Raw genomic sequence first — 26,872 nt, forward strand, 5'->3', positions numbered from 1 at the left:
AGAAAAGAAAAAAAGTTCCTGACCAGGTGTTTCCCAGTATGTGGAGCCTGAAATATGGTGTCTCCTGGCTCAGCTAGATGCAGAAATTTCTCAGTGCCCACACAGCCCAAGTTTAGCCATTTGGTGGCACAGAAAGCGAAATTCCAGCAATTTCCCGGTGCCGGCACTGGTCTGGTGCATTGCCGGCGCCAGAACTCCAGATGCAGCAGTTTGCCCTCAGTGGTAGCAACCAGATGTGGCAATTCCCTGCTGCTGGGGCACGCGGCGGGTCTGGCTGAGCAGGAAAGCTGAGCCTGAGGCAGGAGCTTTCCTCGGCTGCGGCAAAAGCACGGTGCGCCAAGACCTTCCTGGCGCCGTGCCCTGGGCCAGGAGGAGTTGTGCCACAGGAGCTGAGCCAAAATTTCTTCTCCCAGGCTGCTTTAGGGCACAGAAGATGGAGAAGGGAGAGCTGACTCTCAGCTTTTTGCAGTCCTCCAGAGGAATCCTGTGTGGAACGCAGCCTAGGAGCAGGCTTGATGGGCCAAGGCTGGGCAATTTAGAGCCCGTTTCTCCCCTGTGGCCTGACGGCCTGACCCTTGGCCTTTCCAAGGGCCCTACAGCTGCCTGCCAGGGGGCCTTTTCCACTGGGATGAGCAAAGTGCTGCTGCAAGGCACTCCTCAAGCTGTTTTTGCTGCAGATGTGCCTGAGGAATGGTCATTGCTTGCAGTCTCAGGTGCTGTGTGTGTGGAGGTGAAACTAGTGAGGGTGGGAGCAGCTCTGCTGGGGGCAGAGTGTTTTTGTGCTCTTTCATGAAATGCCTGCCAGCTCTGGGCAGAGCTCTTGTGACTGTATCTGAGCCTTGTCTGTGGCACTGTGGGGGAGGCCAAGGGGACCTTCCCTGAGCTGTGTGCAGAGGAGTAAAGCTCAGCCCAGGTTGGTGGGGGCTCAGTGTCGGCTCAGTGGTGTTGACTGGATGCCGCTCTGGATGCTTGCCATGCAGCGTCTCCAGGCAGGGAACATTGGGGCTGCATTGGCTGTGGTGTCACAGAGACTGGTGCTGCCACCACTGTGATGTCACAAAGACAGGAACACTGGTGCTGCCACCACTGTGGTTTCACAAAGAGGGGAACACATTGGCTGCCACCACTGTGGTGTCACAAAGATGGGAACACAGAGGTTGCCACAACTGTGGTGTCATAGAGAGGGGAACACAGGGGCTGCCACCACTGTGGTGTCACAAAGAGGGGAAAGCTGCGGCTGCCACCACTGTGATGTGATACAGAGGGGAACACATGAATCTTGTACTAGTCTGTATGACCCATCAGTATTCTTTACTGGCAGGATAGGGGTATTAAAATCAGATTGACACTCTCTCAGTAGTCCTAGCTGCAGAAAATTTTCAATAATTGGGTTAATCCCTTCTATATCTTACTTCTTTATGGGTTTCTTGTTCAAAAGACAGGTGTTTGCTAGGGAGGAGAAAGGCCTCTCTAGGAATGGGGAATTCCAGTCCCCTCCCTCCAAGTTATTTTAATTTAGAAGATTAAAGAGGCATTTCAGGCAGGGCTATGGGGAAAGAAATAACAGTTCTTTACTAGTAAGGATAACAAGGCAAACAAACAACAGCAACTATAGCATTAATAATAAACAGAACCAGGAACCTCGAGGGGCTTTGTTTCACAAAGCCCAGGGCAGTCTGATCTCTTGGGACTCCGAGAACATCAGGCTGGAACAGTGGAAACTCCCAGGCTGGAGGCTGGAATGGCAGGATGTCCCTGACAGGCAGGGAGAAATGTCCCTACAAAGTGAGCAGTGCTGAAGGAGCTGCGACGGCCGGACAGGGCTGGCCCAGCTCCAGCAGGGCAGGCGATGGAGCTCATAGCTCCTGGGCACACGAGGAGGTGATGGTATTTTCCCAGGACTGTACTTTCTGTTGACCATTGACCCCTCCCCCGGCAAGTAGCAGCCTGCCCATCCTCTCTGATGCCGAGAGCAAGAAAAAAGCCCCCAGCTCCCCCCAGCCCTGTCCTTTTCCCTCCCCCAAAACTCGTGTGATCTTCCTCCTCCTGACTTTCGTGCATGTCTTTTGTATTGGTCAATCACCATCTAAGCACCAGCACCTAGTCTCTTAGCAACTTATGGGGAAAAATTCTCCACAGGAGCCCTCTTCCCAGAAAATTCCTGGTGGGTGCCCAGAGAGGTCCTGGACCACGCTGGCCCCACAGCCAGAGAGAGCAGTCATCCTGGCTGGCTCGCCAAAATGACTTATTAAAGAAATATGGGTATTGATCTAGTATCAATACTCAGCTGTGACATACAAAAACTCTCTAACAGTTTAAAGTTAGAAAGTGAATGTTTATTATGGCTGGGCAGGACATGGGATAGCTCCCTAATACGTGCTGCGAAATGCACAGGTAATTACAAAGCCTTTTGTGTAGGAGAGGATGAAGCTAGAAAGCCCTATAAATATGACTGCTTAGATTCTGAGAATGTGAAACCTCTAAGTGAGATAGAATTGAAAGCAAGTTTCGATGTCTGAGATGTCCTAGCTACTGAATGTCTGGAAAACAATTATATGGCCAGCTGAAGGTTACCTGCAGATAGGTCCAAAGGTCAAATGGGATGTTCTGTCTCACCTCCCAATGTATGGTTCATCCCACACCTGTAACCCTCCCCTGAAGTATCAGGTGTCTGTAACCCCATTGGCCCAAGTCTTGTTCCAGCCCACCCTGAAGCCCTCTGATAAGGGGGGCCGAGAGAGTGGGTTGGTCTCTTGCCTCTTGGACTCTCTTTGCCTGGTACCCTGCCCCTAGGATCTTCCTCTTGGAATTTCCTCTCCCTACATCTCCCTTCCCCCACTCCATACCTCTCCCTTCCCCCACTCCCTAGGCCTTGCCACGAGTTGTGCCTGGCAACTCTAAGCAAGCCCTCACATCCTTTATAATAAACCTCATCTTCTAAAACCTAACTTCAGAGATCTCTCATCCACATTTCATCCATACCGTCCTGGAGTCCGGCAAAGTGATATCTAAAATTTTGTTTACAGAAGTGTTTAATACCTAAAATACAAATGCATATTCATACCCCTGTCACCTCTCATTCCTCTCCTCATATGCTAATTGGCAAAAAGGCTATTAAGCACGCGTAGTTTGTTTCCTAAAATGAGTCGGGGGTCTCTTCTGGGGAGGGGTCACCCAAAATCAGGAAGTAAGATGAGTCTTCCTCATTCTGACCTTTCTACCTTTCCAATGCATTCGTGACAAATGAATCCTTGGTAGAATTTATAGTTTCCTGTGTTCAATGGGTTCTTTAGCAGGAAGTCTGTAGTTATCTTATGTCCTATTTATCGCATTTTGGGTTTTGTTGCAAGCACAGTTACATAAACATAAAGCTGACAAGCAATGAGTTACTAAATCCAGGATAGCTTATCTAAGATCCAGCTTCTGTTAACTGTAAGCAAAGCTTATGTACTTGCTTCAGCTAATTCAGCAACTATTATCTTAACTTTCCTAAAAATCCTTAATTCTTCAAATTTAATGTTTCACTAAGTCTCCATCCTTATGGTTTCATAGGGGCAGATAGTAAAAAATTCCATGAGGGAATGAAACAAAAGGAGAAATCCTAGACCCCAACTTGTCCAAGCACCACTGTCACCTGCACACGAGTCCCCATCCCTGGATGTGTTAAAAAGCCTGGACATGGCACTCAGGGGCATGGTTTGATGAGGATTTGTTGGGTCAGGGGTTGGACTTGATGCTCTCAAAGGTCTTTTCCAGCCTGGTTAATTCTGTAATTGATTCTGTGATTCTGTGGTTGCGACCCTTCAGAATTAGCATCTGCGGGTGGATTTTCTGCTTTCTCTTGGGTTGTTGGTGGACAGTACAGCTTGAGGTAGCCTCCCAAGTGTCTGGCTGTGTCATGGGTGTGGGGGAAATTTGGGGGGGACCCCCCACAGCCACAGCTCTTCTCATCTTCTTGGCCAGGCATTGGAGCTGCTGGAACACAGGGGGAGGGTTTTGATGTCTCCCTACCCCATCCCTCCACCCATGCAGTAGTTTTGGGGCACTTCGAAGCCATTCTGGGGCTGATGTTGGGCCAGCTTGGGGAAGGGGGTAGGACAATTTGGGCAGCTTTTTGGAGTGTCCCGTTGTCATTCTGCCCCACATTTCTGGGGAGTGTGTAGGAGGCTCCTCCATGGATACTTTTCCAGAAATGGAGAGGAAGAATCATTTGTACACCTCATCAGAAATTGGATGGTAAGATACATAGAATCCTAATCTATAGTATTTCTTCACTAGCTGTAATACAGGTACCTTAATATAGTGCACTTAATTCTTTATCTACTAGTAGTAGATAAACAAAGTAGTGTTACTTTGTTTATCCTGTGTAGTAAGAAAATCTGTTTATGTCTGTTATATTTGTGCCAATCAAATAAATAATTCATTTTGTAATGAATCTAATCAGCCATTATTAAGAACTTGCAACAAGAGTGGGCTTTGGGGGGTCTGGCCACCTCAGTATAAGTACTGTCTACTGCCAGAGGCCTGGGCAAAGGCAGAAACTTGTTAAAACTCCCCTCTGCATTCGTAACAGACTCCAGGTGGGGTTTCACAAGGGCAGAGGTGGGGGAGAATCCTCTCCCTCAACCTGCTCACCACGCTTCTCTGGCTGCAGCCCAGGGCTCTGTTGATTTGAGGGCTAGCAGTGCTCACTGCCGGCTCATGGGGAGCTTTTTCTCACCCATCACCCCCAGGTCCTTCTCCAGGGGCTGCTCTCAGTCCTCTACCCAGCCTGTTGCTTTGTCTGGCATTGCAGCCTCCCAGGTGCAAGACCCTGCCTTTGGCTTTGCTGAATTTTCTGAGGTTCGCCTGGGCCCAGTTCTCCAGCCTGTCCAGGTGCCTCTGGGTCCATCTCTTCTGCCCACCCACACAGCTCAAGGTCATCACAGAACTGGCTGGGGGCGTCCACATCCTACTGTCCAGGGTGCCCGCAGAGCTGTGGAACAGCCTCGGCCCCAGCACTGACCCCTGAGGGACCCCACTGGTCACTGGTCTTCTCAGGGACAAGGAGCTGCTGGCCACAACTCTGTGTGCAGCCATCCAGCCTTTATGCACTGAGTGCTTCATCCATCCATCCATATTGGAATGCTACAAACTTAGATTTCAGATTTTAATGTACAGTAATACATATGAGTCAAGATGGAGGATTGTGGGTGTTGTCTAAGTCCTTCTTCACCTTCTTTTTCATTCTTTTATTGACTTTGAGTGGTTTTCTGTAACTGAGTGAAAAAGGTCTGCATTGCAAGCCTTAGATGGTCATTATTAGGTCAAAAGTATAAATAATATGGGTCATCTTGTTATTGGGGAACTATCACTCAAATAACCTCAGAAAGTGTTAAAATCACTCCGTTTTACCTTGTTCCCCTAGCTTGCTAGTTAAGCTCACAGCTTGTGAGCCTATAAATAAATAAGATATAATAAACATTCCAAATCCAAATTCAAGCTTAACATCTCCCAAATATTATTCATCCTAACTTTCCCATCCAAGTCTCTCCAAGGTAAAGGCAAGGATGTCATGGGGGACAGTGCCCAATGCTTTCCCTAAGTCCAGGCAGACAAGGTCAGTTGCTCTGCCCCACCAACCCCATCCACCAGTAGTGCAGCCCTGGCATTGAAGGTCACCAAATTTGTAAAGGAATCCCAAGGAGCAGCCCCAGATTCCTCCAAGGCAGGGGCCAGAGATGACTGTTATAGCAGTGTCCTCTCAAGCCTGGCAGGCGTGCAAGCTAGCTCAGTTCTGCACTGCCACTACGAGGATCGGTCGGGGTTACAGGCAGGGCGAGTAACCTCCTCCCGGTAGGTTCTTGGTTCCCCACACCAGCGAGTGGACCCGATGGAGTTGTGACTGCGGCGACGGAAAAAGAGTCGTCTCTCTTTAGGCAAGGTAGAAGGTAGTTTATTAAGGGGAGTCTGGCAAGGATCTCCACCTCAGACCACTGCTGCCCAGAGAGAGCACAGATCAAAGCTTGACAGCCACTTATAAACGGGGGAGGGCTGAAAACGGGTCAGCCAACCAGGGAACACAGGGGTGGTAACAGGGGTGTCAACTTTTGAACCACTAACAAATCACAGAAGGGTAGGAGGGGATTCCCCGGGCACCAGCCTACCACTTGACACCTCTCCTGGATCTTTCCAGAATCCAGGGACGGGTCTTGAAGTGACAGACAGGGCGACCACGAGGAGAAGGGGGGGACAGGAACAGGTGCAGGGAAGGAATGATTGACAGAAAACATCTGGTTAAACAACCAACTTATAAGGAGGGAAACTATTACAAAACGCAGGGGGGTATAGTGGACTAAACCATTACAAAAATAACTCAAAAATCTTACAAAAATAACTTAATAACTTAATAAAACAATTCTCACACCACTACAGACTGTTCTATTTTCATGGCTTTGTCAACTTCCAGCATCTAACTGAGACTCCTCCCAGGTGTCTCCCATAGTTTAGTCTCTGTTTAGGGATCTGAAATCTGGGTATCAGTCTCAGATTACTCCAGAGCAGCTTCCAATTTGGTTTCACCCTTTTGGTGACCCACTGGAGACTTCTCTGGGCATCTCCCAGAGTATTTTCATCTCTGAGTTTGGCACTTGATACCCCAGGTAGCAGCCCCAGACTGCTCCAAGGCAGGCACCTGAAATGATTTTTCTCTTGTCCTGTGTTACCTCCGCTGAGGCGTAGCGACCTGGTTCAGGAACGACACGGCAGCCACACCCAGGCTGCTCGGACCACCAGCTCACAGACACCAGTGTGGTGGACGGCTAATGGCATTTATTAACTGGTTACATGGAGTTATAAAACCTCTGTTTGCTACATCACTTCCGTCTGCTTACGTTACAAGTTAGGTATTGCTTACCTTATCAAGGACACTAACCAACTAAGAGTTGAGGGAGGGGTTCTGTCTGCCCGTACAACGTGATATCTTCCAACCGCCTGTCCCTAATCTCCCACATTTCCCCCCCCTCCCATGACTAAGTAAAAAAGTATAAAAGTATAAATGTTATAAAAGTATAAATGTCATAAAAATACAAAAGCTGTTAAAGTTAGTATAATAGGATACAAAAATGGTATAAAATGTTAGTAACAAGCGCACTTCACGGTAATTGCATGCGTTCGACAAATAGGATGTCGACTTTCTCTAAACGTCTTCTAACAAACGACACTAACTTGTTCAAAATGCAAGGCCCAAAAATCAATGTCAGGAGTATCATGGTGAGAGGGCCTATTAGGGTGGGGACAAGGGTGGCTAGCCATGGGGACTGATTGAACCATGACTCGAACCATCCTTGTTGGGCCTCTCTCTCTCTCTTTCTCTGGGCCAGTCTTCCTCTCAGTTCGGCCATGGAGTCTCGCACGACTCCAGTATGGTCTGCATAAAAACAGCATTCTTCTCTCAAGGCGGCACACAGGCCTCCTTGCTGCATGAGCAAGAGGTCCAGTCCTCGCCTGTTCTGCAGGACGACTTCCGAAAGCGAGGAGATAGATCTTTCCAGAGAGGAGATGGATTTTTCAATTCTCAGTAAGTCTTCGTCAATTGTCATTTGCAGCTGAGAAAGTCTTTGATGTTGGGTCACGAAAGCTGAAACACCTGTGGCTGTGCCAGTGGCTCCTAGGCCAAGGAGCATTGCAATGGTTATACCTGTTACTACTTCTCTTTTGCGGAGCAGGATGGTTTCTTCTAAAAAGCGATACATTTCTTCTTCTTGGTGATACAGGACTCTAGGAACAATCAGAACTTGGACACAAAAGTCAGCAAGGTTATTGAATTTGCTAAGGTACACACAGGGGGTTATTCCAATTTGTTGACAGACCCACATTCCTGATAGGAACGGAACTGCCCACTTATCAGTCTTTTGACTAGGTTGGATGAACTCAGTACAGATATTTGCCATCTGCTTTGCTACGGTTACACTGCCAAAGCATTTGCCTCGGCCTGTGACTTGACTCAAGGTAATTTCCCTCCGGGGGGTGTCCCACTTACAGTTGTGTGGATTGTTTGCTGCAGAATATTCAAAAGGAGCATCAAGGGTGACACCCTCATAAAAAGGAGGTTCTGCATTATAACATAACCAGCATGATTTTGTAAAGTTCGGATTGGATTGGTTCAATGACAAAAAGGTAGCATTTAAACACACTAAGAAACAGATTGTAAGGAGCTGACTTAGGTTTTTGGTAGATAGCTAAAGGACTGAATGAGGAGGAGGTGCCAGATGTGGCCTCTTTCCTGTGTCTGCGTGCTGCGAGATTCTGATAGGGTTTGAATGACTGGGGCACTGAAGGTGGGAGTCTGATAATTTGCACGTTTGCCCAATTTAAATGCCTGGCTGCATTTAAAGCATGCCATTTTTACCTTCTTCCAGTCTGTGAGGGGAGTTTGTTCTGACTTCCCCTCAGCCCAAGTAGAAACATTGTTGTTACTGATTTTATATACTGTTACTTCTTCTTTGTCAGAGCCGGAGTCAGAGCCGGCAGCAGAGGACTGGCTGTCCCAGTCCCAGCTGAAGTCCGGTTCAGAGCCGGAAGTCGACTGACTGGCTGCTTCCGGGCTCTGGAGCCTTTTGGTCGGGCTCTGACCCCGCCCCTTTCCCTCAGGGCTGGGCCGTCCCTTCCCTCTTGGCTCCCGCCCCTTTCCCTCAGGGCTGGGCCACTCCTTCCCCCTGGGCCTCCGCCCCTTTCCCTCAGGGCTGGGCCGTCCCTTCCCTCTTGGCCCCGCCCCTTTCTCTCAGGACTGAGCCGCCCCCTGCACCTGCGCTCCCCTCGCCTCCTACTGTGGGAGCTTCTTGCCTTAGAAAAACGTGCTTTTTGGCAAAGATTAGCTTCAGCTCTATCTTTGCGCTCTCCTCCCTTTTTCTGCTCGCGCGCCCCCGCATTAGCAAATGAGCTCTCTTTGTTTTCGTTGGCAACGAGCCCACTAACTAAACGAATTTCTTTGTTTTCTGCAGTATAGTTGCTGCTTTCCCTCTCGGATTCAGCACTATCTTGAGGCACATAAGGTGGAGGTCCCTCCCCCGCTTTTTCAGCATTCCTAGCTTCTTCAGCTAGACCGTTGTAAAATGACTGCATCTGTTTTATCTCTTCAGTGAGCGACCTTGAGCTGTGAGGAGACAGGTTGTCCTCGTGGCACTGGGGCTGTGACCTTGTATCCTTGGGGATGCTGGGCACTGTGACACTGCTGTCTTTTCCTGGCCATTGCCCAACACAGCCCAGGCTGCCTCCAAGGAGAGCCCTGGGCCCTGGGAGGGACAGGAACTTCCATTCCTGGCACCGGGATTCAGGCCTTGGCCCTTCTGCTCCATCAAACAAAGGGTTTGCTCAGCACCAGAGCCACCTGCCCAGTGCCTCTGCCTGCCTGCAATCGCACACAGCCTCCAATTCTCGGCTCGAACGAGGCCCTGGGGAGGCTTCATCAGAAAGGGCTTTCAGTGGCAACCCTTAATGCTCCAAGACACTTTGGGTTTTTCTTCTGGCTTGGATTTCTTGAGGGACTGCTGCTCTCTCCTCCTCTCAGGATCTGAGGATCCTGGACTCAGAACACCAAATACACACCCAGGGCTCATTAAAAGGAAGAAAGGCCTAATGGGTCGTTACCTTCCCAGCCCCTTGTCAAGTCTTCAACACTTGTAAAGCTAATTAGAGGGGGTTTGAGGACTGGAGATAAAGACTTCCAATGCCCACTTTAAAGAGGTGATAACAGCATTGTGCAGCTGACACTGATCCAGGACATCATAGGAAGACCAGGACCAATGGAAAAACAGTTCCTTGAGGCCCAACACGGGATGGACAACTCTACCCATCACCTCCACTCCCTGGCCCTTTCTCTCAGTGCCCACCTGAGACCTGCCTCACTTTCTGTGATATGAGACTTGTCCACTGAATTCTGTAGTGATGTTACAGCTCCTTTGCACCAACTTCCACCTCTTTTCATCCTAGATTTGGCTGCAAACCGGTATGGAAGGGTTTCTGCTAAATATAAAAAAAAGAAAATGTCTTAATTAAAAATCATAACAACAAGAAAAGCTCCCCACCAAAAAAAACACAAAAAAAACCAAAAACCATCACACCACAACTTAAACCAAAGCAACACAATCAAAAACAAAATAAACAAGTAAAAAAAAACCCAGAAACCAAAGCTGGCCACAAACCCCATAGTGAAACATGATAAGTGGTCAACACAAAAAATGACTCCACATCCTCGACAGCCTCTGCAGATGGTGCCCGCTTGGGCAGAGAGGTACTGCAGAGGGCCAAGTTGGCCTCGTGCCCTGCCCAGGGACTTCTCACACCCCACAGGTCCCAGCCCCACTGAGGTTTTGGGGGGTGTCACCTGTCTCTGCCTTGCCCCCTGCAGCTCCCCGCCACACCACGCTGGCCCCCACACATCCCACTGCCTGTCCAGGGCTCTGCCCCACATTCAACACTGCAGGATCTCCACACACCCATTTCACCAGCTCCCGCTGCCCACCGGGCACGGGGTCGTGGAGACAGCAGAGCCTGGGGATAGAAAAGATGTCACCACGCTAGGGTGCACAGGGGAGCCCCTGGGTGCTGCTGCTGCTGGGTGCACTTGGGCACCACTGTGGGTGTGCTGGAGCTTTGCCAACAGTCACCTGAGCAAAGGACAGCAGCAGCATTCCTGTGGGAGCAGGGTGAGCCCCCAAGGCAGTCTCTGGGCACTGCTCTGGGTGGGCTTCAGTCCCATCCCGGTGGAACAAGTCCCTCTAGAGAGGTCTGGCTCCTCTCCCAAAATACTACACCCTTTGGCAATGGACGTGTTAAACCTGCACCTGAGGGGGCCACAGAGAACATGCGTGTGCAGTGTCTCATTGGGAGGCACAGAGGGTTCCGCATGTCCCCAGCACCTGGAGCTCCACTCTCCCCTCACACATGGTGCTGCCATTCATCAGCCTGAGCCCTGTTTCCTCAAGGAAAGAGAAAGGTGGGAGCAGGTGGGTGGGAGCTCATACTCCCTAATCAGCTGGAGAATCTGTGGGGTTGAGACTCTTGTCTGTGGTAATAGATCATGGTGTTGGAAATTAACCATGTTGCTAGGAGAAGTACAAGGAAAGAATGTGCTGACAAACGAAGCATGAGGAACGGACCAAGACGTCGCGGTTAGGTGATCACGGTGGTCAAAGAAGAATAGAATTTATGGTGGGAGCCTTTTGTGTAAATAAAGATAGGGAAGCAGGTGTTGTGGGAACGGGATATAGCCCATAGAAATTAGAAGATTAATGTTAAACTAAAATGTCATGTATAGCACGTACGTTGATGATGTAATCTGTAAGAAATAGTATAAAACCTGTAAGAAAATGAGAGTCGGTGGGATTCTGATTTGGGATGCTAGTCCCCCGGCTCCCCGGGCCCGAATAAAGCAACCGCATAAACTACTTTGTGGTTTGTGTTTCTCTTCGTTGGGTAACAATGGGAATTAAGGCGGCTCAATACCTTTGTGGCCCTGGATTTTCATTAAGTCTTTGGCCTGAGGATGGATTTTCCCTTTCTTTCTGTGATTTCATTTTAAAATTCCCCTTGCATCAGAAAATGCCATGACCTGAATGCAGCTCAGGCTCAGCAGGGACTGCACCCATGAGCTGGGGCTGCGGGTGGTCCATCAGCTGTTCAGGTGATCTCTGGGGAAAAGAGATCAGGAGCTGTCCTCTGCTCCCTGTTGACAGCTCTGGGGGCTCTGGGAACCCGAGCAGTGTCAGATGTGCCCCCGGGATGGGGTGGGATGTCAGGCTGAGCCCCGAGCCTGAGAGGGGCCCCAGAGAAGGCAGGGGCAGCTCTGCTCCTCCCTGCAGGGTTTGTGCCCTGCACAGAACCACTTCCCATTTCCCATCCAGTGGGGACAAACACCGTGCTGAGGGCACGGAGGAGAACAAAGAGCTTCCCACCTGTTATCAGTACATATTATATAATTGACTTTTTGCAAATATTAAAACGAATGCTATATGTATAATGTTGGAAACTTTGCTCTGTTAATATCGTTTATTTCTGCTATTAACAAGACTTAGAAATAACAGTGTGATAAATAGATATATTTCTTGGGCTATAGCATGTATTAAAATGGAGACTGCATTTTTGTTCATGTAGTTCAGAGAATGGTAAAGATAATCAGGAAATTCCTCACATTCTTGGATTATCCTATCTGGATGTAGATGTCGGTGACCAGAGCCCCAGGGGAGGAATTTATTGACTCTCTGTTATCAGGGAGTGTGGGGACACAGGATGGAGCCACAAGAAGAAAGAAATATGTTGATATGCAGGATGGAATGGGAGCAGGTTGGGGGTTGAAACCAAGCAAAAGAACGTCTAAACTCAAAGGAATGTTTGAATAATTCAGGAGAGTCTATGAATATGCAAGATGTTGATGGCATTTAAAGAAGTGTTTTCTGAGTTAGTTTCATGCTCTTGGTTGAATGCCAAACACCTGGCCATAATTTTTAACCCTTTTGCTTTTTGTGCCTCTTATTGTATTTTTTTATTAACCTTTTAAATTTTACCAAGAAAGTGAACCTTGTTTTTCACACCCCAGCCCAGCAGCTGGGCTCTATTCACTTTCTCCAGTTCCCGTCCTGTTGTGTCCCTGCCCTTGCAGCTCCCACAGCCTCCAGGGCCGCTTTTCCCCTTTGGGTGACTCAGGGAAGTTGAGGGAGGCTCAGCTCTGCCCAGCTGAGGATGGAGGGATCTCTGTGACCAGAGCTGCTTGGGCCATGGTCAGGCCAGCAGGATATGACAGAGCTTGTGTTGGGAAAGATGAAAGTTTGACAAGAAAGTTTCACAGATATGTATGCTTAGCAGAAGGTTCTCTGAATGCGGAACCTGTGAGCAGAATAGAGATGGAAGCAAGTTTTGATATAGAAGAATAAAAGCTGTCTAAATTAAGGATTGCTGAGTCAGTAGTTACTGGACAACTAGGAAAGCAAAGGTTAAATCAAGCTGGAAGGAGATTTTAATGGCTAGAGCAAAGGATACATTGTCCACAAACATAAATATGTTTTCCACTAAGTAAAGATAAATCCGAGGAAAAAGCATAGGCAAACAAAAAACATGTTCTTACCAAGTAGAAAAACAAGTCTAAGAATTTTCCACAGCAAGAAAACAGAAAAACAACTTTAAGCTTAAACTTTAGCATGCTTACTCAATATAGTAGTTATGGTAGGCTGTAGGTAATGGTAAATGTATTGTGTGTGATGCTGATTGGTTATTATGTATTAAGATGCTTGGCAAAGAAAACTATATAATGCATTGTAACCAAAACTAAGGTGACTTCAGGCTTGCCTATAAGCTGTAGCTGGCAGCTTTAGGCTTGGCTCTGTTGCCCATGACCCATGACTGCTGTAACATCATCTATGCAATAAACAGCATTCTGAAGAGCCACCTGTTGTCCCAACATCCTTTGTTGACACATCTATGCAATAAACAGCATTCTGAAGAGCCTCCTGTTGTCCCAACATCCTTTGTTGACACATCTTCTAGAAGCACATAGGATATGCTCAGAGCAGAAGGTTGGTGTTGCTGGCAATATTAAATTAAATACAGCATAGTAAAATTTAACACAACTGAATAAAATTAAATTGAAAATTCTTACAACTCACATTTTATACCATTAAGTACCATTTATTACAACTGACATTTAAACAAATACAGCTTAAAAGTTTACAACATTAAATACAGTTTAAATTGAAGTTCATAGAATTTAAAATTTATACAAATAAATCTAATTTAATGCAATGTAAGCCTTATTTCATATAACTTAAAGTTAATGCAAGTAATTATTATTTAAATTTAAAATTATGCAACTTAGTTTTATGCAATTAAATAAAATTTAATAGAATTTAAATTCATACAACCTAAAGTTAATGCAAGTAAATACTCTTTGATACCATTTAAAGTAATATAACTTAAATTTACATAACTAAATACAGTTTAATACAATATAAATTTAAATTCATACAACTTAAAATTACTACAAAGTAAATACAATTAATGCAATCTGAATTAAAATTCATACAACTTAATGCAAGTAAATATTACATAATACCACTTAAATTTAAGCTAATACTAGTTAAATTTATACAGTTAAATACAATTGACTACAATTTAAATTTAAATTTAAATTAATACAACTTCAAGTCAATACAAGTAAGTAAGATTAACATCTATCAATTTGATATCAATAGCTACAAAATACTACAAAATCAACTTTTGCAAAAACCATGCATCTTTTTTTGGGCCCTATGGCCAAGCTTCGTGGGTTGGGAATGACATGTTTTGTATTTCCAGTCTCAAATATTTCTGTCCCCTTGGAGTCCAGTTGATGTTTTCCATTCCAGGTATTTGCACATGTGGGGGTTCTTAAGTAATGCTCTTCTCCTTCCCTCAAGTACGTCTTCTATTAGTGCCACCTGCAACTCGAAAGAAGTGTCACAAGCAAGTCTATTCACTACCATAGAAACTTTAAAAACTGCTGCAATTAGTTTGTTTCAAAACTGATAGTACTTGGAAACAAAAATACATGAAGGCTCTCTTGGACAACTGGTTGCAGCAGTGATACCTGACTTTGTCATTATTTTTGTTTTCTCCATTTCTGTTTGGATTCAATTCCTTTATTGATGTGGAACAGACTCCTTTCACACAGAGCTCTACTCAAGATGCAGACCCTGCATCGTGGGAGGATCTAAAGAATCAATCTGCCCATTGCATTTTATGCAGAAATAATTAAAAAAAAAAAAAAAAAAAAAAAAAAATCCTGCTCTGCTGACAGGCATTTAGTGGAGCATGGCTTCTTCAGGCTCGACACAGAGGAATGGTATGCAAATCACTCCGAGCATGGCCTCCTCTTGTATTGATCCATGTCCAGAGCTGTCCCTAAAGCGCTCCTCAGCCGTGGCCTTGACTGGAGCTGTGCCACGTGCTCTGGCTGTGCTTTGGGTCAGTGAAGGGGAGTGTTTGTGAGAGAGGCAAGCAAGAAAGTTTATGCACAGTTCCATCTGCTGCCCTGGGGTGCCGAGGGCACAGAGTCTGGGAGAGAAGCTGTGCCTCCTCCTCCTCCTGCCCATGGAGCTGGCCAGGGGGACCTGTTCAGGGGATGGGCTGTACATAGCACTGTGCATGATGCCATGGGAAAGAGTTTTCTTCTGTGGTGGTTGAAGCTCGATGGGCATTTGTCCTTGGGCTTGGCTCCTTTGCTGCCAAAATATCCATTGCCACAGGAGCACGGGGAGCTTGGGGCTCTCCAAAGAGCCTTGTGGGTTGGCTCTGCTGGGATGTGCTCACATAGAAACATACAGGGGGAAGTAGAGAAGAATTTCTGATGCCAGTCTTGTTTTGAAGAAGTTGAAATAAAAGGCTAGGAGGTCCTCAACTGGCCAAAAGCATATTGGGAGTCTGAGGAAGACTGAATCCTGTAGTGCAGGGGTCCAGGGCGAGGGCTTAGCCCTATTAACCACAACCAACCACTGAGTCCGCAGGACTCTCCAGCCAAGACCAAATTAAAATGTCTGCATGACTTTCCTCTGCTGTTAAAAGTGCCTGTTCTGTTCTGGAGGCAGTGCTGGTGTCTGTGTGAGCACAAAGGGCAGAAAGAGGAAGGAAAATGGGTTCCAGGTGATGGGTGGGGTGTGGAGTGAGGGCAAAGGGGACACCTGAACAGCAGCAGGATTTACAGCAGCTCCTTTAGGGCCATCCAGCAGTGTCTGCACTGCTGGGAATGCCACCCGGAAGCAGCAGAGGAATGATATTCCTACCTAGAACTGCTGTTTGGCATAGTCTGCCTGTGCTTTTCGTATTTATAGAATTGGTGTGGGCTCCAGCCCCCCAAATAAGAACTAATCTGGCACATCAGGTGCCGACATCACTGCACTGTTCCTGGTGCCGCTGCTCAGCTGCAACAGCATTTGCACAGCAGGGACACAGCCAGACCCTTGCTGGCTCCCAGGCAAATCACAGACACGTCTCCCTGAGGCTGGTGCCTGAGCACTGGCAGAGGCCAAGGCACAGGATCAGGCTTCACCTGATCTGGTATCACCCTGGCACCTCCTCTCTTTTTCTGCCTTTTGAACAGACCAGACTCAGGGCCATTTCCTACCCGAGGAGCAAGCTGCTCTCCTGCCCTTTGCTGCAGGCTGTTACCTTCTGTATTTTAGTCCATGCATGCTCTCCAGTTCTTCCTGCCAGGATGTCCACAGCATCTGCCATCAGTGACTGCAGCTGTGGCACCAAGATACAAACAATCGGTGTAGAATTCACAGAGAAATTACTTCTCTGAATACACAAATTAAACCATAATTCAAATCCTTGGCACTGGTGTTTTTGTGACTCATCTTTCACACAGTGAGCACGGCCAACTCATCTTTGCTTCAATCCTTGCACTGCATTCTCATAGATCTAAAATACTGTAGGTTTGTCTCCCCACAGTCCACTTCCAGGGGTAGTCCTGGCATTGCCTCATCGTGCACCCTTCCTAACCCCTGGAAAATGATTCAAATACTCTTAATTCAGAGGCAGAGAGACAAGGGTTGGATCTGGAGTGTCCTGCCCTTAGCATCAGTGTTTAGGAACAAACTGGGGAAAACTGGTACTTGAGACCTGTGCTATTGCTGCACTCCAAAAAATTATGTTCCACGATGTTGGGTTATGTTAAAGGGAATCCAAACAAAAGCTTTTGGAGTCTCTTCACAAGCATTATACTTGTGACAAGGAATTAAGATCTACTAGCAGTATGTCTGTAGGTATCAGCATTCCTGGGTGTGCTCAAGGCACAAGGCTTACCCAAAGGCATCCCTTCAGGGGAGGTGAAGAGATACCACCTGTCCATGGATTCACAAGAAGAAGGTGATGTTTCCCCCTCCTCTTTTTCCCCAACCTCCTTGGATACCATCACTTTTGGCCTTGGTGCTGCAGTACTGATCACAATGCTGGCCCTTGCTGGAGCTGGGTTGGGTCTGCCAAGAGCCCAGTCCATTTTCTCAACAGCCTCACAGATTCTTCACTGACTTGGGGCACCTCTGCAGCAAGTCTGACAAGTTACCACGAGCAGGCAGACAGGTTTGTTCCAAGACAGGGAGCATGTGGTGGATGGACCCAGCACAGAAAATCAGTTTTCCCTCTTTTCCCCCCTCTCCTTCTCAGCTGTACCCCAATTCAGGCTGTTTTGCTGCAGGTGCCTTCTGAGGTCAGAGATGTCAAGGCAACATGAGCTGCATCATTGCAATCATTTTTCCAGACTGATTTGGGAAGGTTTTGGGGGCAGAGAAGGGATTTTCAATAGATACTGACAGGTGAGTCCTCGTGGTTCTGTCAGTCACCCTTGTAGGTGATCAGCTCTTCCCCTGTCAAAGCACTGCAGGAGGATTTGAGAACCCTTTCAGGTCCCCTCATTGGACAAAGGACTTCCAGACCACATGGCAACAGCACAGAACTCTGCCCTGGCCTTTCCTGCTCTCTCTCTCAGCCTGCAGAGGCCTAAACAAGTGTTGGAAATCAAAACCTACCAGTTTGCCATCCTCCTGAGAGACTCTCTGCAGGTAGGGAGCAGTCGCCAACTCAGCCATTGCCTGGGTCATCACCTGGGCCTGTTCTTCCCCTCTCTGCAGGTGGCTAAGCAGGCTGGCATGATGGAACTGCTCAATGGCCCGTGCACAGGGGCCACGCTCATCCTGTTTGCCCAGGAAAAGAGAGGAGGTGAGAGGAGAGGCACAGGGAACACCCTGATCCTTGGTGTCCTGTGCCTCAAGGCTTCTCATCTGTGTTTGTGCTGGTCCTGCTCTCAGCAGTGTGCCAGCCAGCACCTTTCAGACCATGCTGCTGGGACAGGCTTCGGAGGGGCAACAAAATTTCCTTCTTGCCACCAGCTCTCTAAGGAGGACTAGGAAAATAAAGATGTCGTCATGATAGATGGGAAGAGGAGACAGCAAATAACAAACACACTTTTCTCCTTTGGAATGGGCTTTTCCATCACCCTCTCCATTGAACGTCACCTGACTTTCCTGGATGAGTTTTCCCGTCTCAAGGGAGAAGCTGAGTAAAATGTGCAGGGTGTCAGCTCATGGTTTGGGTGCAGACAGGCCGATCCATGGTTTCAAAGACAGACTCTGGAGGAACTGAAACCTGCAGAGGTGGTCTCTGGGCTCCAGGCAGCCAGGAACATGGCAGCCTTGAAGCATGTTCCAGCTGTCCCTTCCCATTTTAGCCAGAACAGTTTGTGTATAAATGATGCCATGAACTCGAGGCTGTGTGGCTGCAAAACCAAGCGGGCAGAATTGACTCCGCTTAAGTGTTGCCATGGTTTAATAAGCTTGGGTTTAGCAATGAGCTGATTTGGTCAAAACCAGCCTGAGCAGAACAAGAAGTTAGATTGCACATTTGCATCCACAAATGAGGAAGAGGGCTGCAGAAAGAAATGTTTGTTCTGTTAAAACCCAAATATATTATCTTTTCTTCTCCAAGTAAGTTGTAGTGCTTGAGTCTGTAGCTGAAGTTAGGGCCATTTTTCATTTGGCTTATGTGTGATGGAAGTAATATGGAATTGTGTTTGTAGCTTGAAGACTGTTGTGAAATACTTTAAGGGAAATAGAAGTGGCCCAATCTCTGTCAGGGCCATAAAGAGGTGTCAGTCCCCAGCAGCAGAGCAGCTCTGGCTCTGTGCCCATCTCCATTCCTAGGTAGAACTGGCATTGCCATCTGCTCCATGTGTCAGAGGTTTGTCTTGCTGGGATCACTGAACGCTCTGAAAACTGAAGGGAAAGGGAATATGTTTCCTCTGACAATGGACACAGACCTGGCAGCTGTTTGTTCCAACTCAGTGACTCACTCTTTTCCCCTGGGGTCTTCCGTTCTCTCCATGGCAGCTCCCACACCGATCCCTGGGGGCTGATTATGAACCTGTAGGCTCCTGGTTCACGCCAGTTTCCCTGTCCTTGCTGCTGTGGATGTGGCACCAGGGTAGCCCTTGTCTAAACCACAGGGCTGCTGTGCCAACTTCCATGGAAAAAAGATCAGTTGGCTGCTGCCTTCTGTGGTGCTGGTGGTTTTACCTGGGTTTTCTGGGAGTGCACTTGTGTTTCAGCAAAAATATTTGAATGTCACAGGGGGAGGTATAAGCTAGTGGAAAATACTGCTGTGTGGAAGCAGTGTAAATCTACAGTGGGGACTGGCTTGGGCAGGTCTGAATCCAGTACCCTGCTCTCACATCTGACAGGACGAGTTTCTTTCCCCTGTGCCCTGGAAACCAGACCTTTTTGGTTATCTCTGCTTGAACTGTGTGGTCCTGTTCCTCCAAATCCATTTACAGAAGAGAGGAGTCATAGGGAATGCATAACCTGCCTGATTTCAAAGTTTTTTTCTCTTCCTGTTACTCTTTTGAGACTGCAGTAGTTGCAATAGGGAATCTCATCTCCAAAAGCAAAGAGAGAATTGGGAGTGGGTCAAAAAAATTTTAAAATTGCAGTTTTTCTGGGGCTTTTGGAAAGACCAGGTTTTTACTGTGTTTTGAGTTTCCAACCCACACTCTATTTGTAGTTGTAGCTTCTTGAAGTGCATCAAAGGGAATTCCCCCAGCAGGAACAGATCCTCTCCTTTCCCAAAGCTGCTACTTGCATTACTCTGTACATCAGGAACTGGGGCTTTTGGTCATCCAAAGCCAGGAGCAAAGGGCTTCGGGAAAGCACTGCAAAATAAGCATCTGTGTTTCCTCAGGGGTATCTACCCTCCATCCACTCCACTTCCCTCACCTCTATGTGGATATTTTTTGGCCAAGCCCCACACATCTTTCCCTCTACTGAGGTGCTCAAAGTTTCCTGGCACTCACTGCTGGTCCAGCAACTCTGCCCTCTAGCAGGAAAGGAGTCTGAGCTTCCTCAGATCTCTAGCTCATGTTTCTTTGCTCAGGAGAATAAGTTAAGAATTGCATGGAAGAAGTCTCATCTATGTGCAAATTTAATTGTTGACCTTTGTGCTATCAGCCCCAGTGCTAAAAGCTGTGTCCATTATGGCAGAAAGGATGGAACAGAGGTAGCCACCATCACCTGGCTTATGGTTGTAACAGATGGGAAGGTTACTTCACACCTTCACTCCAGTGGGATCAGGATCTCAATCACTAGAAATGCTTCAAATAGCAGTGATTAACTCTTGACGGAGCTCTGGGTGGGAGGTGCAGTCTACTCTGGGTATGAAATAGAGTGAGTAACTCTGTTGGTGGGTATGTGAAGTAAGAATATAATATCATAGGCCACAAAGATTAGAGAAGACTGCATGCAGAGGGACTTTCAAGAAACTGTGGTCACTCTTATGACACTAGGACTCCTTTTTCAAGAGAGTCTAAACCCACTGGAGCTTTGTTCCTAATGCAATTCACAGAGCGTTTCCAGACACCGGAGGAGCATGTGCAGCAGGAATTACTCCCCAAAAGCACACGTCCTTCCCACACATCACATAACCAGAATATGAATGGGACACTCACCTTTATCTTGGTGCTTCCTATAAAAGCCATGACTGCCATGATCTTTTTCACAGTGTTCTGCCAAAATGTTTCTGCTCCTTCCTCCATGCTGGGACTGAAAGTTATTTTCTGGCCTAGGAATTGAAATCACAGAGCCACAGAGGTGTTGTTTATTCATCTCCATTTTCTTTAGGGGATCTGGCAGAATGCTGGGTGAACTAGCGGAAGAGTGAAGGGGATGGGAAGAGCTGCCTGGGCCATCAGGGGCTAATGGGACTGATGGAAATGGGTTCCAAGACAACCCCTCGCCCCTTCATTTAGTAAGGATTGTGGGCATCACCCCTGAGCCAGGCCCAGTTCTTCAGCAACTTGGCACACCTGGAAAAACTGGCAGTTTTTGAGTTACAAACTTTTCCACGGTTTTTCCAATCTCTTTGTTTCTGAAGCCAAGAGTCAGTAAGTACTGCTGGCCAGGATGAGATTCAGCCTTCTCTGGCAACAGGTGAATTCCATGAGGATCTGCATAGGGAAGGGAAAATAATTTCCACTGTCATATTTCTTTACAGCTGTAAGAGAAGTTACTTTTATGGAGAAAAAAAAGAGATGTCTAAGAAGGAGTGAAATGGTCTCCAGAAACCTTGCTAAAACACAGATGATAAAACCAACATATCCAGCTCTCACTGGGCTTTGAATCTTAGGGCTCCGCAGCCTTTTGCATCAACAGCTTAAATTTTGCTGATGACTGAGATAAAGCATATTCAGCCCAATTCCACAGAGCAGTGGAAGTATTTGAAGGCCAAGCAGCTCAAACTCTCCAACTGTCTCCAACCTTTTGAATTCAGCTGCACAAACACAATCCACAGTGCTTAAGGGCAGCTGAAACCTGCTGTTACCTGTAAATATATGCTGCACATAATGAGGGTGCTTCTCAGCAAAGGTTTTGTTGCCTCCTTTATTTTGTCAGCCTTGTCCTCTTTCTCAAAAGGTGTGTACAGAACAGAAAAAGAGACTTCTCTACGGAGGGCTTCTTGAGTCATAGCCTAAAAACGGGCAAAGAAATTATACATTTCATGTAGGGTAGAGGCTAGTTAAAAAAAACCAAACAAAACAAACAAGCAGTTTGGATGATGATTCCATGAGCCTCCATCTACCAGTAGGAGACAGGGACAAAGGAAACTGTCTTTCAGATAAAGAGAAAAAGTGATTCCATGCTCTCTGAAAGTCACATCAGGAAGCCTTATGAAAAAATGCCTTCAGCAGCAGCTGTATCCAGAATTGTTGTGCCATGGGAGGTTTAGGCTGGATATCAGGAACAGGTTCTTCCCCCAGAGGGTGTTTGAGCACTGGAGCAGGCTCCCTGGGGAAGTGGTCACAGCACCAAGCCTGACAGAGCTCCAGGAGCAGTTGGACAACACTCTCAGGCACAGGGTGTAACTCTTGGGAACGGCCCTGTGTGGGGCCAGGAGTTGGTCCCAATGATCCTTGTGGGTCCCTCCTAGCTTGGCCCATTCAGTGGTTACTCCCCAGGCTGTCAGTTGTTACCTGCCAGTACAGCTGCAGGAGGTCACTGGTGTCCAGCCTTGCGCCTTCGGCCAGGATATACAGATACTGTGCCACCATGGCACTCCTGAGGACAAAAGCAGAGAGAAGAGTGTGCAGGCAGAGAAGGGGCTGTGTGGCCAGGCTGAAAGGAGGGCCTGTTCAAAGAGTGTCAGGTGAGCTTAATGCCAAAGCTTACATAGAACGCCCAGTCCTTGTCCAGCTTTTAGACCAGCATCAGCAAACACATTTTTAGCTCACCAAACTCTGCCAGAAAATAGACCCGTGTTGGCGTGCCTGGCTCTTTCCTGCTCCAAGGTCATTGTGAATAAAACTCAGGAGACGTTGTTTTTGAAGTCTCACTGTGAAGTTTATTATCCTTATCTATTACAAACTCATGAGATATGAGCTCTCTCTAACAAGTCAAGAAAGTGAACCCAAAATGGTGTCTATTCAAGGCTATTTAAGTCCCAATTATCCAATAAACAGTTGACATCTGTATTATTTATGTTTCTAATCCAATTACAATCACCCAAAACCCGCAATGCAGACTTCTTTCACCGAATTACAGAAAAAATCCCAGATTTGTGAAAAAGAAGGAAGAAGGTGCAAAAAAGACAACTGATCCACACCCCAAATTCTCCATCTTGGCTCCCATATATCACTATACACTAAAATCCCAAATCTAAGTATTCCAGCCTGTGAGATCACACAGTACTATCCAAACTATATCTCCATGATCCCAGTACTATCACTCATTTTTGGAAGCCTGTTTTAAGGCTGCAGGTCAAGTGCAGGGCTTCCCTGAAGTTCTGTGCCTGTCAGCACAGAGAATCCAAAATTCTCAGTATCTAGATTTCCCACAGCCTCAGATGTCATGTAGGGCTGCAATTGGGATTGTTCACATTAACATGGACTGTGATCTCTGCTGCCCCTGAGATCACATACACAAAGCCAGTGCAAGGCTCCCACAGATTTGGGAGAAGCCTGGCTCCTAGAGGATGTGTCACTGCTAAGAGCTGCAAGGAAAGGGATGCAGAGGAGCCCTGTGGAAGCCCGAGCAGCAGAAGTACCTGGCAGCCTCTGAGTATCTGTGCAGGCAACCGAAAGCAAGCAGCTTGGCGCAGGTGATTGCAGAAGTGAGAGGGGTTCTGAATGATGCTCCTTGGGGAGAGAAGAGGGAGGGACAAGGTGAGACTGGGAGTTCTTAAGAGCTCCTAAGAATCAAGCGGTGACTGAGGCAGACACTGTATGCCTCAACCCAGTGCTACATCTCAAATGTCAAGTGAACTCTCTCTGTCTCTCTCTCCAGCTGTGATCGATGAAGAAAATATTACTGAAAATACTGCTTAAAGGTTCATTTCACTGTGGTTTTGTCCTAAATGCAATTTCATTAGGGGTTTGTGTATTGCTCTAGAAAATATGTTCCATGGGTAATATTCTCTCTTGCCTTTGGCATGTAACATAAGCAAAACTGCTACAGCACAGGCTCTTGTTAACCCCCAGCTTCCCAAACAGGAGCAGCAGGTATCTGTCCCATCTCCCTGGAAGCACTGTGCAACTGGAATGTGTCAGAATGGGAACCTGAGGTATTTTGAAATACTCTCTGTACAAGGCACAGGTGTAATGTGGGCAAAACTTGGCCTGTGTGTCAGACTCTTCAACAGAGGCAATTAGTCCAATCTAAACACCAGTGCCACCTGTAAGGTGTGTTTTCTTGATTCACCTTTTCTATTAGACTGGTTCTTCCCGCACAGCACTTATTCCTAGTCTCTGTTTCATTCTGGATTTCACTCTTAGCAGTGAATCTAATCTGTATTTCCTCTTACCTGTGTGAATGATGCAGAGCAAGGCCAGGCTGCTCCAGCTTTAAGTAGCAGATGACGAGCATTGACTCGATCCAACTGGAAAGCCTGGAAATATCATCTGGAGAGGACTTCAAGGGATCCTCTGTAGCAAAGCCTTTACTGCAAAGCTGCACATGAAACAAAACCATGATTTCCAAATGTTAAAATACACCATTTGCTGGGTGGAAATGCTTTTTGTGACTGATCAGCAGAGAAAACTGAAGTCTAATAGACTCTGGCTTTAACTAAAGTCAGCATTACAAAAATCAGTACAGAGGACAGAAGAGTCTCTCAGGGATGTTCTGGGATTTTTGTTTCTGATGAGAGCTGAATTTAGAGACTGCTGAGGAGCACCAGCCCTACAATTCTGTGATGTCTCAATCACTCTGTCCACAATCCCAGGGATTCATTCCTTCATCCATTTTCCTGGTATGTCCATTCACCAGCCTTTCCTCTTAGGAGGAGACAAGTCCTCCTTTCTTCTTAAGTGACCCGTGGTGCTGTCCCTACCACAGCTCATATCAGAATATAGGGTGCAAAAAATCACTTTAAAAAGATGACACTTTATCATTTTACTCACTGAATGCTATAATAATTATTGCTTTAAAAAATACTTCAGTACTGTAGGAAAAAAAATAAGAATAGGATATTTGCTTGTGAACAGGAAAGCCCTAATATTTGACACATGCTTTTGAATGAAGTTTGACAGAATAGTGCTAAAAAAAGTGCAGTCCCCTTCACAGGGTTTCCAGTGCCTGGCTGAAGGGATTGGAGTCAGAGTGGAGAGAAAACATTAGCTGGGGCAGAGTGAAAACTCCTCAGTTATTGAGGGGGCATTTGTTGCTGATTAAAGAGAGGAGCAATTTTTTTTCACTCTGTGGGACTTCAATTTCCTCCATACATTAATACAGTTTAGAACTGGAGAAAAGTACAAAATTACCTGACATTCTTTTGTTCAGTCCAACACTTCCCCCCTTCTATGGTTGATTTATAACTCCCAGTTTTCAGGTTCCAGGTGAAATCGCCTCTCAGGATTTCTGTCCAACCCTAAGCATTCCGGGTTGTTGCTCCTGGTTCCCTTTACTATCCCTGACCCAGGGAGTGTGGGGACAGCCCTGGCTTTGTTGTGCAGGGGCCACACCTGCTGTGCAGGTGCCACTGCTGTGGCTTTGCTGTGGGGTCACAGCCCTTTAGCCCTGTACCTCCAGTGCCGTGGAGAACTTGGCCGCGGCTGCCGCGAAGTCGCACTGCTGGTACCGAGCGCTGCCTTCCTGCAAGACTGCCTGGAGCTCTGCACTAGTGTGGTGCCACCGGCTGTCCCCTGGGGATTGGGCAGGAGGCTGAGCCACTGCTGGTGGCACTGGTGGTGCCGCTGCTGGTGGTGCTGGTGGTGTCACTGCTGGTGGCACTGCTAGTGGCACTGCTGGTGGCACTGCTGGCGCCACCGTCTCGCCAGACCCAAACTCAGTGTCCGCCTCATCAGCACAGATCAACTCTGCTTCTATTTCCCTGAGTCTGGAGAGAAGGTTGTGAAGTGGAGTGCTCGGGAATGTCCCTGTGCTGCTCTCCGCGGATGTTCCTGCTTTTGTCCCAGACACATTTCCATGGCTTTCTGCTTTCCGTTTACGTGTTGCTCTGTCTGTGCCACTCTGGGGTGGTTCTATGCATTCTTTTGCCTCCTGCCGCACCTGCGGAGGAGAGGGAGCAGGGGGTGAGGGGAGAATCGTGAGATTTAAAGTAATTTCAGAGAATCCCAGAATAGTTTGGGTTGGAAGGGACGTCAAGGATCATCCCATTCCATCTCCCTGCCATGGGCAGGGACAACTTCTCCTCTTCCAGGCTGTTCCAAGCCCTGTCCAACCTGGCCTTGGCCACTTGCAGGGGTCCAGGGGCAGCCACAGCTCCTCTGGCCTCAGCACCCTCAGCCAAGAGTTTCTCCCTAATATCTAATCTAAATCCCTTTCAGCTTAAAGTCATTCCTCCTTGTCCTTGTCACAGCTTGCCTTTGCAAAATGTGCCAGGACAGCTTTGGGATTTTTCCAGGAGTGATTTCTGAAAATGCTTTACCATGGGTTTTAGCATCAAACAAGATGACATGAAGCAGCAATATGTTAAATGAAGAAAAGAAAAAAGAAAAAAGAAAAAAAAAATTCAAGTATCTGGGGGAAGAAAAACTCTTTTCATAGTCTGGAGTGGAGATCTAATGTTCCTTCTCTGCTTTATGCTGCTAAGAGGAGGGCAGGTATTCTGTCCTATTCCAAAGTACCATCTGAGATGCCTCTTCTGATCCCAACAAGAATGGGTGTTCATTCATGGAGAACCAATTTCAAAATCTGCTGAAACATGTGAAATCTATTTCTACTCTGAGCACATTGCTTGTGCTTAGGATATGCGTTACTGTGATTACAATGAAATTAAACAGCACCATCAGAGATCAGGTTCCTATTCTATTTGTTCACATTCACCATCAAATATGTTGTTAAACCAACTAAACAGAGAAAAGTCTCTTTTGGGGTAAAATGGGGGCCCATAAATGAGGCACAGAGAAATGAACCCCACTCAGGGATAGACAGAAGAGCCATGGCCTAGCAGCTTTCCCCTTGCAGGGTTCCTGCAATTCCCTTCCCTAAGTCCCATTTCAAAAGGGTCCTGAGCCAGCTCAGTACAGTTGTACTCACCTCAGGGGCTCTTGAGGAAGGTTCCTGTTGAAGGAACATGTGGGAAGGGAACTCCTGGCTCAGACCAAGCTCCTGGGCAACCTGGAAGAATACAGGGATGGGCACACTCAGGTTTGCATGGCTATCCCCGAGGACGTTGGTCCTAAATATTTTCCCAGCCTACCCCAGCTCAGAAATTCCAGCTGATGTCTTTCTCCCTTCCCTGGAAATCCTTTCAACCCCAGAGTTTGAAAATGGAACAAGCAACCTGCAGGAAAGTGTCTTACTTGGTGAGAACACCATAAAGGAAGGTGTTCGAAGCCCTATCCAGCCTGGCCTTGAACATTTCC

At 47.1% G+C, this 26,872-nt stretch overlaps 1 protein-coding gene across 1 annotated transcript; it reads right to left on the bottom strand.

Moving 5' to 3' along the window:
• Nucleotides 1–14,215: 14,215 nt before the first annotated feature.
• On the bottom strand, nt 14,216–26,582 carry SPATA16 (spermatogenesis associated 16). The gene is given in 16 exon segments (XM_040087601.1): nt 14,216–14,307; nt 14,310–14,391; nt 14,393–14,428; nt 14,430–14,447; nt 16,174–16,251; nt 17,535–17,699; nt 20,501–20,613; nt 20,858–20,998; nt 21,373–21,426; nt 21,429–21,519; nt 22,022–22,106; nt 23,092–23,120; nt 23,122–23,182; nt 23,848–23,993; nt 25,068–25,553; nt 26,544–26,582. Coding segments are annotated over 16 exon segments (1,716 nt in total).
• Between the last annotated feature and the right edge of the window lie 290 nt (nt 26,583–26,872).

Source organism: Hirundo rustica, chromosome 28 (assembly GCF_015227805.2).
Source record: "Hirundo rustica isolate bHirRus1 chromosome 28, bHirRus1.pri.v3, whole genome shotgun sequence".
In the NCBI taxonomy this organism is placed as follows: domain Eukaryota; kingdom Metazoa; phylum Chordata; class Aves; order Passeriformes; family Hirundinidae; genus Hirundo; species Hirundo rustica.